At 46.8% G+C, this 14,948-nt stretch overlaps 2 protein-coding genes across 3 annotated transcripts; one reads left to right on the top strand and one right to left on the bottom strand.

Annotated features, from left to right (window-relative positions):
• Window positions 1-322: 322 nt before the first annotated feature.
• On the bottom strand, window positions 323-7,716 carry CGAS (cyclic GMP-AMP synthase). 2 transcript variants are annotated; one of them, XM_015859073.2, is made up of 5 exons: window positions 7,078-7,716; window positions 6,147-6,369; window positions 5,286-5,534; window positions 3,635-3,737; window positions 323-2,391 (listed from the first exon to the last, which is right to left on the bottom strand). In XM_015859073.2, the coding sequence occupies exons 1-5, from the start codon at window positions 7,699-7,701 to the stop codon at window positions 2,052-2,054; spliced, it is 1,539 nt and encodes a 512-aa protein (XP_015714559.1). In that variant the 5' UTR covers window positions 7,702-7,716; the 3' UTR covers window positions 323-2,051. The 2 variants fall into 2 exon arrangements, with proteins under 2 accessions (XP_015714559.1, XP_015714560.1); XM_015859074.2 differs by having other exon boundaries at window positions 5,286-5,531.
• Window positions 7,676-14,512, top strand: MTO1 (mitochondrial tRNA translation optimization 1). The gene is made up of 12 exons (XM_015859070.2): window positions 7,676-7,878; window positions 7,960-8,159; window positions 8,941-9,058; window positions 9,636-9,925; window positions 10,636-10,748; window positions 10,879-11,069; window positions 11,339-11,469; window positions 12,078-12,282; window positions 12,367-12,538; window positions 12,703-12,821; window positions 13,491-13,648; window positions 13,829-14,512. The coding sequence occupies exons 1-12, from the start codon at window positions 7,683-7,685 to the stop codon at window positions 14,039-14,041; spliced, it is 2,106 nt and encodes a 701-aa protein (XP_015714556.1). The 5' UTR covers window positions 7,676-7,682; the 3' UTR covers window positions 14,042-14,512.
• The last annotated feature ends 436 nt before the right edge of the window (window positions 14,513-14,948 follow it).

The following is a 14,948-nucleotide window of genomic DNA, read 5'->3' as shown; positions in this document are numbered from 1 at the left end:
CAGGGTAAAAATACAGACTTTGCATTTTTAAAAGCAATTATAAAAATAATAGAGCAAAGCAGCTCTAAAATGCTGAGTATTTATCATCCTCACAGCATTAGTACCAGGAAGTGTTACAGTCCTTTCCTAATGTGTATTCAGTGTAAGAAAAAATGAACCATGACACATATATTCGTAGTATGATTTGAAGATGGTTTGAAGGTGATGGCTGCATTTGCATAGGAAATACAAATAATTATCACAATCCAGAAGCAGAGCTTTGGGCACTACCTGGCCAGTAAGTGTATAGAGATTGCAACAGTGAGTTTGAAGGATTCTATGGTACACATGGACATACAGTTGTTGTTTACTGAAGATTCCTGTTTATTACAAAAGAACACAAATCACTACTAGGAAGAACGCTATGATTGGTATGGCAAATATGCATGTATAAAAGCTGTTACAGTTATTACCGGGAAATGAGTTTGTGTGTGTATGTGTATGTACCAAATACTAAAGATGCCCATTAATAGCAGCAACTAGAAATAAAAAGGCAATTTGAGGTAGGATACAGTACACAGCAGCAGAAGTGATTTGGGGATTATTAATCTCAACCTTAATTGTTATGACAGTGAAAATAATTATTGATTGTAAACTTAGCAAGACTAAAACAACAAGCAGACATGATGCATTATACTTACATACTGTAATCTGTCATAGGTATAGCGCTGCTAACAGAATAATCCAGGTTGAAAAGGCCTTTCCTCAGGAGCCTGTCCACAGAGGTCTTTTCAACCTGGATTTTTCTATGCTGTTCCAGGACCTGACTGTCTCTGGTGCAGACACTGTCCCTGACCCCCAGCTGCCCCTCACCTGAGGCAGCTCCTTGTGGATCCCTCAGGCCCTGTTGCTGTCACACAGAGCAGAGCTCAGCACTGCCCTCAGCTGCCTGTGTGAGGAGCTGCACTCGCCATCAGGCCTCTCCTCACCTCCTCTGCTCTGTGCTGAGCACACCCACGGACTTCAGCTGCTCCTTGTATACCTTGCTCTTCAGCTCTGATGCACCAGTTGGCCCTTTTGGCTGCAAGGATGCAATGCTGACTCACATTCAACTTCCTCTCAGCCAAAACCCCCAGATCCCTTTCTCTGGATCTGCTTTCCATCCTGCTTTCCCCAGTCTTTACCACATCCCATGTGCAGAATCCTGCACTTGCCACTGTTGAACTTCGTGCAGCTGATGATCGCTCAGCTCTCCAGTTTGTCAGAATTTCTGTATGGTGTCTCTGCTCCAAAGAAGGCAACAGCTCGTCCTACTTCAGTTTGTCTGATAGGCATTTGAGTCCTCTGTCCAGATCGTTTATAAAAGCATTAAACTGGTTCCCAAGTTACAAAAGACTGATGCTGTCCTCACTGCAGCCACCTTTCAGGTAGTTGTAGAGACCAACAGGATCTTCACATTTTGATTTCCAGTCCATTCACCAGCTTCATTGTTCTCTGCACACACTTGAGCAACTCAATTTCTTGTAGTATATATATATTTTATATATATATATATATATATATTTATGGCATGGGCATTTATATACAGATAGGCATTTATATACACAGGTATACGCACATACATATATATATATATGCGTACCAGTGGTATCTTCAGGATGGCACTGGTATGAGGTATTCAGCCATGCTTTGGGGATGTCTGTTCCTAGGCCTTGTTAGAAGGCCAAAGGCCAAGCTCTCAGGCCTGGTTCTCTTGCTGAATTTTCATGTTGGCAGGTGCCTTTTCTTCTGTTTTAACCATCGTTCCATGTCAGAACTTTTCTCATTGGAGTCAGGTTACTTTTGTAACTGTTCCAATCAAACGTTAATTCAAACGTCCTGGTTCTTTAAAGGAATACAGTTATGCAACGTAACTGAAATACGCAGCTTTCTGTTAGTGTTCCTGATTTGGTTTTGTTTCTCCGTAGTATTAAACTACTGAGAAATGATATAAAGTGCTAAACATATGTTTTAAAATATACAGATCTACTTTACTTGTTTTCAGATAGTTACTGTAAACACTTCTTTTTTTACTACGCCTGGTGAAATACTGGGAATCCATTGTTCAACTGATAGTTTATTTGTCTTGAAAGGAAGTCATTGCTTGCTTTATCATCCAGGCTGAGCAAGTTGTACTGGGGAATAAAAAAGTGCGGCAGCTGAGAATCCTGCAGACAACGCAGAAAATATTCCAGGTATTTCTGAAAACAGTGCTCCAGGTTTTCATACTGCCAGTCTGTGTCACTTGGCCAAGTGACGCATGAATGGAAGAAGGCGGTTTTGACATGATACGAACAGAATTTTTCCAGTTCTTTTGCATGTTTCATTTTAAGTCGCTCTAGGAGATACTTCAGGAGTTTGAGACAATCTTTCCTGTTAAATGAGTTAGTTACGTACCTTTAGTAGTCAGTTCTAAACATGTATTTTAGATATTTAATAATAATAATAATAGTCTCATGCGGGTTGGAAGGGACACTAGAAATCATCGAGTCCAACCCCCCGGATTCGAGCCTCTGTGTAGCAGAGCGGCACTTCTACCACTTGCGCCACAGGGGGGATTCATATATAATTATATAATTATATAAATATATAAATATATAATTATGAGTAAAGCAATTATGTTTACTTTAATAGAAGAACGTTTTCAGTAAAGCTTTGAATAAAACCTGAAAGTAAGTAGAGCAAAAGGGGATATCCCTAGAAGCACTGCGTATGAAGGCAGAGTAGCAGTGAAAGATTTCTACTGTGAAAAATAGTTTTGGCGTGTGAACCGCTTCCACTGGTGGCCACCGCGGCACAGGAATACAAGGTGTTGATCAGCGCTGTGTTTGCACGATATGGTCTCCTCCTGCAGGTGCTACCAGTATAGCCTGAACTTGGAGCACCGCTTAAGATTAAAACCGTCCTTTGGACTTGGGTTTATACCAAGTCCAAGAGTGCCTTTCTGTGGCACTCTGTGAGGTGAAGAGGTATAGTTCAGTACATGGCTAGGCAAGGACGTAGCATAGCTCATACTACTCATAAAGCAAAGTCAAAGAATTACGCATTAATACCCTTGTGGCTTTCTTGATTCTGTACAGGGCAAAATCAAGTAAACCAAAAAGTGGGTTTGCCATAAAGTAGGTTCTGTACCTGATGAGGTTTTGGTTTTACTCTTCAAAGAAATGTGGAACCAATCATTATTAGAGTGAAGAATTACATCTATCGATCCTGATCCCATTCAGTTCTTTTCTCACCATCGTTTAATAAATTGCCTTGCCACAAAGTGTAATTTGCTTATGAAGCTGAGTCAACAGACTTTGGAGCTAGTATTTCTAAAGATGAGTGATTTGGGGAAAGATTATTTGGCAGGGAGCATCTGTTTGCTTTGACAGGCAAATCTGGAGCATAAACCTGCAAAGTAATTTGTTACTGCTTGAGTAAAGGCAAGTCAGATGTGTTCAGTGAGCACGTGCTTGTACTACTCTGGAACAACAATGCAAAAATTAATGAATAAAAGCCATATTCTTACTCCCTGTTCTAAACAATTATTTAATGACCAGATTCTTTAATGTTAACCTGAAACAGTGCTGGACAAACAATAGCTTAAAGCAAAATATTCAGACAGGATACCAACCTACAGCACTTTACTCCATTAGATTCACAGCACGTCTTTATGCTGCCGTGGTTGTTCAGCATGGCCTTCTCAATATGAGAGAAAGAGAGTCGCCAGGTGTTTCCTAAAGGGGTGAGTACGAAATAGTTACAGAGCAGTAAATATTGGTGTCTATAAGTAGGAAAAAGAAAAATTAAAGCTCTTAATTCATTAATTACTAAAATTAGTTCCTTCTTAATTGCTCAACCACTCCATACAGACAAGATTGGAATATTATAGTTACAAATAACTACACAGGCTTGGCTGGATGCTTTCATTATATTCTCAAGGACGTTTGGGTTTGGTTTTTAAAATTAAGCTTAATTCTCAGCTTTCCTGAATTTGCTGAATGTGATTTGGGGAATTAAGAAATCTCCTGCCGTTCAATCTCTGCTCTGTGTTATTCAGCCTTACAGCTTAACCCTCCTGGTTTGGAGTAAACAAATCTGGAAGGTCGGTTTGAATTTCTGTGTGCAGGTGACTGAAGTGATATCATAGAATTACCCAGGTTGGAAAAGACCTTGAAGATCATCAAGTCCAACCGCAGCCTAACCAGAACCCTAACTCTAAAAACCCTACGCTAAATCATATCCCTGAGCACCACATCCAAACGGCTCTTAAACACAACCAGGGATGGCGATTCAACCTCCTCCCTGGGGAGCCTATTCCAGTACCTGACTACCCTTTCTGTAAAGAAATTCTTCCTAATATCCAACCTAAACTTGCCCTGGCACAACTTGAGGCCATTTCCCCTCATCCTGTCACTTGTCACTAGCCAACTCAGCCAACTCTTACAAAGCATTTCTTTTTATTCTGCTGGGAATGCTTGCAAACAGGGATTAATGCAGCTGAGCCCCTTATCTTTAAAACATCAGTTTCTTTACCTAAATTACACTGTGTCCCTGCCTTTTTTGCTTTGATTACTATTTTCACTGGGATAGAGAGCCCAGTAGAGCAGTGGTGGTGTATGTGGCACTGGTAAGATTGGTGTGCTAACTAAAAAATACACCAGGTTGCCAAGAACCATTTTTGGCTGAAAAGACCCAATTCTTTTCATACAGTCCCAAGCTGGAATGTTTCTGCAAACAACGTGGGCATGGTGAGAGTGCTCTGGGAAAAAAAAAACAGCAAACAATAACAGTCGTCCTGCAGCCATACCAAAGTACAATGAGGAAATAATCTACCTTGAATAGTTTACTTCCTGCATAAGTATAAAACATGCGTAGAACAAGCGCCGTTTTCAGGGATTTCTGTGTATTTTTACACACCTCCTTTAATTTTTTTCTTTACAAAGGAGCGGATGTTGCTGTTAAGTACAGCACTAGTACAGGAAACATTACATATGCATCTGTCTGATAGATTTGAGACAGTGCTGGTTACTGTACTGTCTGTAGTGCAATTATCAGCCTTAGATTTCAGCACGGGATAAGCTCTGTTACCAGGCTGGTGCTTTAAAGGGGGCTTTCAATCATTATCTGGACGTACCCAAGATAATGTAGAGATCCATACCTTGAAGGCAGAACACTGAGCAGAACCTGGATACCCTTTTTATGGCATTTATCAAGTTGTATCAAGTGATCAAGTTGCAGAGAAAGTAATTAATTATTAAGCTTATTATCTGTATTCGAAGTACCTCTTAGGAGCTTTTCTTTTTTGTTTTGCTTGGCCACTAAGTAAATGGGTTTATGTCTGAACTCTCTCCTGACTTTTCTTCCTAGCCAGCATTCTATGTTGAGGCCGTCCTGTGTGCTGGGAGGCCAGCTCTGCTGAACTTCCAAAGCCAGGATGATGTCCACTGATATTTCTGCTGGAGGCTTTTTGATCTGGAGAGTTATTGCAGGGCTTCCGGGCTTTTTCCTTTTCACGGTTACTTCCACATCTACTAACAAAAAAGAAAGTAATCTTTTTTTTTGGAGGTTATTAAGATGTTTACTGAATAGGAATTAGTAATTGGTCAGAATCCTCAAGCATTTCATCCTGTAGGGTTGGTGAAATTAAGGAGGCCAGATGAGGCTTCCCTCTACAAAAGAGAAGCTCTTCTCGACCTGAAGCATTCGCATGATTTCTCTGTTTATTTTTAATATTGTGACTATTTGAGATGTCTTCTGTAGGCACCATAATGCTGTCTAATGAACAGGAACGACAAGGGAACATCAGATGACTGTGGAAAACGTTTAGAGATTTGTCCACAACTTGGCCAAAGGCTTATGAGGAAAAAGAGCACTTTAAAATGCAATACGTTTTATGGGTAGCTATGAAGTAACATTCAGTAATGCATTATCTGACTCAAGTAATGTAATTCCTTTTGCTGCTCTGGTGCATTTATGGTGATTTTTAGAATAAGTGCTTGAGATCACAGGGGAAGAGAGGGTTTCACTTTCAGTTATGATGCCCCGAGGGATAATTGAGTGAGGGGAAAGATACATATTGCATATATGGGATTGCAGATGCATTATTAGTGTGCCTGAGTGAAACCTGATTGTGCAGTACTTACTTTTAATGTGTTTTACTTCCTCTTTAATAATTCGCCTTAGTTCTTGCAGCATTTTGTCGGCTGATAATTTTCCATCTTCATCTAGAAACTTATTCATATACTTCTCTTTTGGACTTCTTTTGAACGATAGATAATAATAGGCTCCAGTGCCGTCACACTCATCTAGCTGCAGCCTTGTGACAGGCATTACAAGCATGATATCAAACTCATTTGGTTCAGATATCTGCAAAGGACAAGAACACAAGCATCACCTTAGGTTGTATTGCCTTTCACCTAAAGCTGAAGCTTTATCTACAACCACCTGGATGTATTTTCCACATCTGGAGTGAAACATTACCTTATTTCTGATGAATTTGTATTACCAGACTGATGTGCGTTCATGTGAAGAAGAGCAGTTTAGTGACACCGCTCCCCCGGTGGTCACAGGTCCGAGCTGCTGCAGGTCAAGCAGCCACTGACCACCACCTCCTGGTACAGCATCACAGCCAGTCCATGGTCCAGCGAGCAGTCATGGAAGCACAGAATCCTTGCAGCTGGAAGGGACCCTGAAAGGCCATCTAGTCCAACTGCCCTGCACCGAACAGCGACACCTACAGCTGGAGCAGGTTGCCCGGGGCCTGGCCTTGAAAGTCTCCAGGGACGGGGCATTCACCACATCCCTGAACAACCTGTGCCACTGCCTCACCGCCCTCCCTGTGACACACCTTTTTCCTTATATTCAACCCAAATCCTACCCTCTTTTTACGATCAAGGTTTAATTAAACCCTTTTTTCCTCGTGCAATCACTGCAGCCCCCGCTAAAGGGCCTGTCCCGTTCTTTCCTATAGGAAAAGCTATAGCTCCCCTTCTTGAGTCTATAGCTCCCCTTCTTGAGGCTATTCGGCCGCAGTCCGCCCGCCCCTGCCCCACGCTACCCCAGCCCCGCTCGCACCTTGACGTGCTCGTAGTAGCTGCCGGCTCCCAGCCTGCTGATGGAGCTGAAGCTGCCGTCCCTCCCTCGGACGGCCTGGATCAGGTGGGACACGACGTGGTTCACCAGCCCCGACGCCTCCGACACGTCCTGCCGGCCCAGGCTGAGCTGCGACAGCACCTCCCTCAGCCGCAGCCCGCCCGTCGCTCTGCTCCGCGCCGACAGGGTTCGAGGCACCGGGGTGGACTCAGCTCGTGCCCTGGGCACGACCGCGCGTGGAGCCCCGTCCGTGGGATGCCCGTCGGTCGCATCACCCCTCGCGGTCGATCCGCGTCGTGCCGCGGTGCCTCTACCCCGTGAGCCGCGAGGCCGGGCCGCCCTCTGCCTCGGCTGCCCTCTGCCCGCCGCCGTCTCCTCCATGAGCCTCACGCACCCACGCGGAAGCGAGCGCGACTCGGCGGGAAGAATCTCAGGGCGAGTTCCTCTTCCAGGCGGCGCCGCCGCTCTCGGGGAACCAAAACTCCCGCCAGCAGCCGGGACGAGCCGCCGCCAGGGGGAGCCCCAACGCCAGCCGAGCCGCCTCCCGCCCCCCGCCCCGCTTCCCGTTCCGGCCGCCCGCAGCCGCCATGTTGTTTTGCAGCGCATGGCGCCGCCTGGCGCCGCCCGCGGCTCAGCGGGCACACAGACGGCGGGCGGGGAGCGCGGCCCCGCGCTACGAAGTGCTGGTGATCGGCGGCGGCCATGCCGGCACGGAGGCGGCGGCGGCGGCCGCTCGCGGCGGGGCCCGCACGCTGCTGCTCACGCACAAGATCGGCACCATCGGTACCGCCGGGGGATGAGGCCGGGGGCGGCGGGGCCGCACGTTGCGGCGGTGCTGAGGGTGTCCCCGTGTGCTTGGTGCAGGAGAGATGTCGTGCAACCCGTCATTCGGAGGCATCGGGAAGGGGCACCTGATGCGGGAGGTGGACGCCCTGGACGGGCTGTGCGGGCGGATGTGCGACGTGTCCGGGGTGCATTACAAAGTGCTCAACCGCAGCAAAGGCCCGGCCGTGTGGGGGCTGCGTGCGCAGATCGACCGGCGGCGGTACCGGGACCGAGTGCAGGTGGGTGTGCGGCCTGTGCTGCGCGCTCCGAAAGTAATGCCTCCCATTTATTGCCCTGCAAACTGCAATAGAGACCGAGAGCGCTGTAACACTGGTTGATAGAGCAGATTATCAGCTACAAAACTCTATTTTTCAGCGTAGTAACCACCAATATCATTGTATTTTTGCTAGCAGTGAATAAGAACCTGCCTGCTGCACTCATAGAGGTGACCCACTGTGTGAAACACACCACCTGCTCACATCCACTCTGCTCTCCATAAATGCAAGCACATGTTGATGTATGTCAGTGGGTGCCATGTTACCTGCATGGAGGAGTTCACTGACACACCTTGCTTCATACACACTTCCATGTCAGGCACCATGTTGTCAGGCTGCCCCTCTGCTGCCATCTGTCACACAGCAACATCATGGAATAGAATAAAGACAGGACAGTTCAGCCTTTTCTGCTGTACCACCAACATCCACCTCTGACATAATGAGCCCACATAACAAGCTGAGAGGCATTACTTTCAGAGCAGCCCTCATACATTTGTAAAAGAGATGCAGCCAGCAGTGATGTGGCTTTATGCAGAGTAGGAGCTCTGTCTGAGGTGTGCAGCAGTGCTGTAAGCGATGGTGGCAGTGCTGTGTGCTGTCAGCTCCTGCTGCTACCTCAGGGCCACTTAAGAATGAAAGTGCTAATGTGGGAGATCCGGTGTTACTTACTGGGTGTACATCAGCCACCAGTGGCCCAAATGGCTCAGAACGTGGCAGATTTTTGTGGTGACTCCTTTCATGACAGAACGAAATCCTGAGCACCCCCCTGCTGACAGTCCGTGAGGCGTCTGTGGAGGACCTTCTCCTGACAGAGCCAGAAGCAAACCGCCCTGGGAAGTGCCAAGTCACTGGCGTCGTTCTGGGTATGTGTGGGTACCGCGGTGAGCACCCTTGGGCACTGTACGCTAAGAGTAGCCGCAGGTTAAACGTGTGATTCATCTGTGAGAAAGCTGGATGAGCCAACAGAGGCACTTCAGGCTGGATGCAGATTAAACCGTGTTAACATCTGTAACACAATGGAAAGCATCAGTGGGTTGATTGGGTGTTGGGAGATTGCAGGAACTTCCTCAGACTCGTGATTCTGAATTCCATGCTGTGTTTGAGACCTTATTTGGCAAACAGGGTGTGCTGCAGGTAACATTTCTGGACAGCAGTGTCCTGTTACAGTGCAGTCTCATGCCTTGTTACCTTTCACTGATCTTGTAAACAGGAATTCCAAAATAAGGTCAGGAATATAAAGCAGAACAACTTTGGGTAAAATGCCTGGGGGAATAAGGAAAAAAAAGGAGTAACTGTACACTCTGCTTGTTAGAATTATTGCTATTAACGTTGCTGCTATTGAAATGCCAAATAATAAGAGATGCATAAGCCCTGAGTGGCTTATTATACCAGGGCTTCAACGGCAGCGAAATATGTGCATCTCTGAACATACTGTTTCAGGGGATGGTAGCACAGTGTGTGCTGGGAGCGTCGTCCTGACCACTGGGACATTTCTGAGGGGTATGATCCTTATGGGGCTGGAAACACATCCCGCTGGGCGCCTGGGAGACCAGCCGGCTGTGGGGCTAGCCCAGACTCTGGAGAAACTGGGATTTACTGTGGGCAGACTGAAGACTGGGACACCACCCCGCCTGGCCAAAGACACCATCAACTTCAGTGGTTTGGAGGAACGCGTACCTGACAACCCTCCTGTGCCCTTCAGCTTCCTCAGCAAGGCTGTGTGGATCAAGGTGGGACAGCGCACGGCAGCTGCACGGGGAGCTGGGGAGTGGTTCTGGGAGTGGCAAGCTACAGTAGCCAGCGAGTTGTTGTAAGGGACTTGTGTGGTTGAATCATTGAGGATGGAAAAGACCTCTAAGATCATGTCATCCAACCATCAACCCGTCACCACCGGGCCCACTAAACTGTGTCCCTGAGTGCCACACCTGCCCTTTCCCTGGAATCCTCTGGGGATGGTGACTCCACCACCTCCCTGAACAGCCTGTTCCAGCATCTGACCACTCTTTTAGAGAGTTTTTCCCTCATAACCAACCCAAACCTCTCTGGCACAACCTAAGGCTGTTACCTCTCATCCTGTCACTGCTACCCAACTTGCATGTCACTGTGACCTCCTTTTGGGCAGTTATAGAATCATAGAATCCTTAGAGTTGTAAGGGACCTTTAAAGGTCGTCTAGTCCGGCTCCTTTGCAAGAAACAGGGACATGCATAACTGAATCAGGTTGTCCAGGGCTTGATCCAGAGCTCATAGGAATTGCAGTAACCTTCTGTAAATGGGGAGCGGAGAGGTGGTAATAGCATTTTAAGTCCTATGTATTTCTACAGGAACAGAGAGCAGACTGTCACAAAAAAGCCCTTGAAGATCCTCAGAACAGAATCATTGGGTGAGAGTGCAGGGTATTGTGACTGGATTCATTTACATTGAGTTTTGGCCTCTTTCAGCCAGAAGACCAGCTGTCCTGCTACCTGACTCACACTAACCTGAAAGCTCAGCAGATTGTCCTTGATAACCTCCACCTGAATGATCATGTGAGGGAGACAACAAAGGGCCCCCGGTAAGGATGTGGCATCATATGGGGCTCTTAATGGTGTGAGTCTCTGAAGCTGTGCACCTTCCTTGCTTTGCTTCTGGAAAACTACCTTTAATCCATGTTAAATGTTACTTGTGGCTGTTTCCTGTTGCAGATATTGCCCCTCTTTTGAGTCAAAGGTGCTGCGCTTCCCAAACCGTGAACATCAGGTCTGGCTGGAGCCTGAAGGCTTGGAGTCCGATGTCATTTACCCCCAAGGCCTGTCAATGACTCTGCCACCTGAGCTCCAGGAGCAGGTGATCAGATCTATCCCAGGCTTGGAGAAAGCCAAGATCTTACAGCCAGGTGAGGGGATGAATTTCATATCTATTTTTCATATTGGTTATCAGTTAACCAAAAAGAAAAACAGTAAAAGGAAGCCAACACGTTTTCCTTGGAGCCTAACAAACCAAAGTAATATGAGAGAACATTATTTCTTGAATGCGGGAGTTTCTCCTTGGTTGTTTCTAGATTGTAAATAAAAGTCGATAAGTCATCTTGTCCCACTGTTTGCCTTTGTTGATAAGTAAGGACCTTCCATATCCCTGCCTTAAGGTCTGTCTTGTTTGTCATAGGCTATGGAGTGCAGTATGACTTTTTAGACCCCCGTCAGCTGACTGCTTCTCTCGAGTCTCGTCTCGTTCAGCGGCTCTTCTTTGCAGGCCAGATAAATGGCACAACAGGCTATGAGGAAGCTGCAGCTCAGGTGAGTGAATCCGATGGCATATGCTCTGTGCTCAGGAAGGGATGTTACCTTGGTGTGTGTCCTTGGTAGGCATTGAAGTAGGCCCATTTTGTGCTAATGACATGTTCTTAATTGTTGCTCATTCTGATTGTGGGCTTGCAGTGGTATCTGCAGTTGCAGTTATCGACACTGAAGTTACAAAAGCAATTGTCAGCTCTGACAGATATTTCAGTACAGAGGCTGTGCAGTGGGTACAACTACAGATATGTTGGAATACATACAGATATGTGTTTCCTGTCTCTGGGCATCTCGGCAGGGGCTGAGTTCTTCAGAGCACATAGTATTGCAAAGAAAAAACTTCCTAGATTACCAGCCCGGATTGTTGCATTCCCAAGATGCAACTGTACTCATGGGCCCTTAGCATCATAGAATATCCCAAGTTGGAAGGGACCCACAAAGATCATGGAGTCCAGCTCCTGGCTCCACACAGGGCCACCCAAAAATCAGTCCATATAACTGAGAGCATTGTCCAGATCCTTCTTGAACTCCAGCAAGTTCACTGCAGATGTGCAGATATTTTGGCCTTGAAGGAACTAACAGTCGTTTTTATTTGCTTTCTCTCTGCCCAGGGCGTGATTGCTGGGATCAATGCTTGCCTACGGGTCCAAGGCAAGCCCCCTTTCATTGTCAGTCGCACCGAAGGGTATGTGGGTGTCCTGATAGATGACCTTACTACTCTGGGCACCACTGAGCCATACCGGATGTTCACCAGCCGCGTGGAGTTCCGCATGTCCCTCCGGCCTGACAATGCTGATGCCAGGCTGACCCACAGAGGTATGTCCTTGCGGTGGCTCTTGCCATTTGCAGCCCTGCTTGGTTGCAGACCTCTGTCTCATTTACCACTGTCTGTCTCTGCAGGCTTTGAGGAAGCTGGGTGTGTGTCACAGCAGCGATACGAGCAAGCCGTTCAGATGAGGGCTGCTTTAGAAGATGGAATTGCAACACTAAAATCCCTTCAGTTCAGTGTATCCAAATGGTCCCACTTGGTACCAGAAGTTCCCATCAGTAGCAATCGAAGATCACCTCTCAGGTAAGGGATACAGACAAAGCTTTCTTGTCTGACTGCTTGCTCATCTGGCTGGTGGATTTGCATGTGTCCATCTTTAAAAGTAAGAGCTGGGGATTGCTGTAATGCTGTCTGATGTGAATAACTGTCCTTCATCTACTGTAAAAACTCACTCGTGTTCTCCACAGTGCCTTTGACATCCTTCGGTATCCAGAGGCCAACATGGAGATTCTGGCAAGGGCTATCCCAGAGCCCCTGAGAAGGTTTGCTGAATGGAGGGAACTGGCTGAGAGATTGAAAATAGAAGGTAGAGTATATGGAGTATATATAGAGTATATATAGAGTATATATAGAGCATATATAGAGAGTTATGACCTGCTAAAGTTTGTTCAGTAAGGGGTGCACCAGCCCATTCATTCCTGTGTGTTTCAGTTTGTTCTGCTGGTCAGTGAAGGTAAGTGCTGTTATCAGAGTGTTGCCATAGGCCACAGTTCTGTTTGAGCACCTGAGTTTCACTTTGTGGAGTGAGATCAGGGAGGTGGTGGAGTCTCCTTCTCTGGAGTTATTCAAGACCCGCCTGGACACCTACCTGTACGATGTGGTGTAGGGAGCCTGCTTTGGCAGGGGGGTTGGACTTGATCTCTAGAGGTCCCTTCCAACCCCTACAGTTCTGTGATTCTGTGATTTGTATTTGCTTTTGGGTTTTTCTTCTTCACTGCTCTATCAAACAGACCATTCTTTCCTTTTTCTTTGGAACAAGAGCAAAAAGCAGCTGTGTATCTTAATTCCTGTACCAAATCAAAGAGTATGATTTCTTCTGAAATACTCTAAGTTAGGCTCCTTAAGGAGGCTGGATGCTTCCTCACATGTTCTGATCATCTGGGTGGAGTTACCCATTCTGCTTCCAGGAGCTTCTACAAGTGTCTTTTCATGTGAGCATATCTGTCTGTCTTGTTTCCCTGACCCTGCACCACAGCTGCTTACGAGTGGTGCGTAGTCAATCAACAGCAGGAAATAGAAGAAGTGCGTCGAGATGAAGCCCTCCGACTTCCAGAGGACATAGACTACTTTGCTATCGATGCATCCCTGTCAGCAGAGGTGCGGGAGAAACTGAACTCCAGCCGTCCCCAGACGGTAAGATACTGGGCCACAGTGAGGTTGAATAGCAGTAGAATCCCTCCTGTGTATTTCCAAGGGGCATGAAGGGGTGAGGAGGTGCGGGGAAGGACATACCCATAGGTTTTGGTATCAGTTTTCACTAGCTTCAGAGTCTAGGTTTGTTGTAGGGTAACTCACTTCTGTTTCTGTGTGCAGATCGGTGCAGTCAGCCGCATCCCTGGAGTTACACCGGCTGCGATCATTAACCTGCTGAGATATGTGAAAGCAGAGAAGCTAAAAGCTTTTCCTCAGACTGGCAAGTATTTGCCAGGGAAAATGTACTCGGAGAAAACAAGTTCCCAAACGCTGGTATCAGCAGAGATCTCTGAAGGGGAGCTTGGCAGTGCTTTTGTTAAAACACCTTTGTGAGGTGTTTGTAGAAGGGAGTCCATCTTGTGCTGGAGAACATGGCAAGAACAGCTGTGCTCACCTGAACCGCTGTGTGGCTAAAAATGATGTTGGATGGAGCCATGAAAACACAGGAATTTGCTTGTTCAGAAGATGCAGATGGTCAAAATGTGTTGCAGAGCATCTTGGAAAGGACTGAGTTTTGCTCTTTTGAAACAAGTAAGAAATGTTACCGTACTGAACCCACTTCAGCACAAGAGGATTTGGGCTGGAGAGTCCTCTGTTGACTTTAGCGCTGGTGTTTATTGCTGTGCAATGGCTACTGTTTAAAGGTTTAGTGTGCTGTTAGCCAACTGGAAACTGGGCTATAAAAGCATGCGCCACATGAATAGTAAAACTGGTGGAGGAGTGATGGAACTTAAGCAGTGTATCACAGGTTTTTTTTTCTTGTTTTCTTCTAATTAATTAAAGCTTGTCTTGAAACCTGCTGAAGTCCTGGGTTGTCACTTAACAAACTAGAAATTGTCTCTGAACTTGCATTTACTTGCAGTAGAGCTCCAGCAGTTCACAGGGCCACAGTTCACAACAGGTAAGGTCCAGAGGTGCTGCAGGGTTTGCTGCGGTGCTGGTGAAGACAGCTAGAGTGAGGCTGCCTGCTTAGGCTGGGCAAGGCAAGGGCTGTTACAGACCTCTGCTGGAGCTGGGGCTCTAGGCAGCTTGCTGGCTGATGAGTGGCCATGGTGCAGCCTGAGGAACTACAGAATGGCCTGGGTTGAAAAGGACCTCAAAGTTCACCTGGTTTCAACCCCCCTGCTATGTACAACCACTGGACCGGGCTGCCCAGAGCCACATCCAGCCTGGAAAGCAGGACTGTGGCTTCTCATCAGCACCGCTCCTGCAACTGGCAGTAATAGGACTTGCCCAAGCT

Source organism: Coturnix japonica, chromosome 3, assembly GCF_001577835.2.
Source record: "Coturnix japonica isolate 7356 chromosome 3, Coturnix japonica 2.1, whole genome shotgun sequence".
Classification (NCBI taxonomy): Eukaryota; Metazoa; Chordata; class Aves; order Galliformes; family Phasianidae; genus Coturnix; species Coturnix japonica.
Note: the sequence above shows the minus strand (reverse complement) of the source record. Positions and strands in the feature narration are given on the sequence as shown.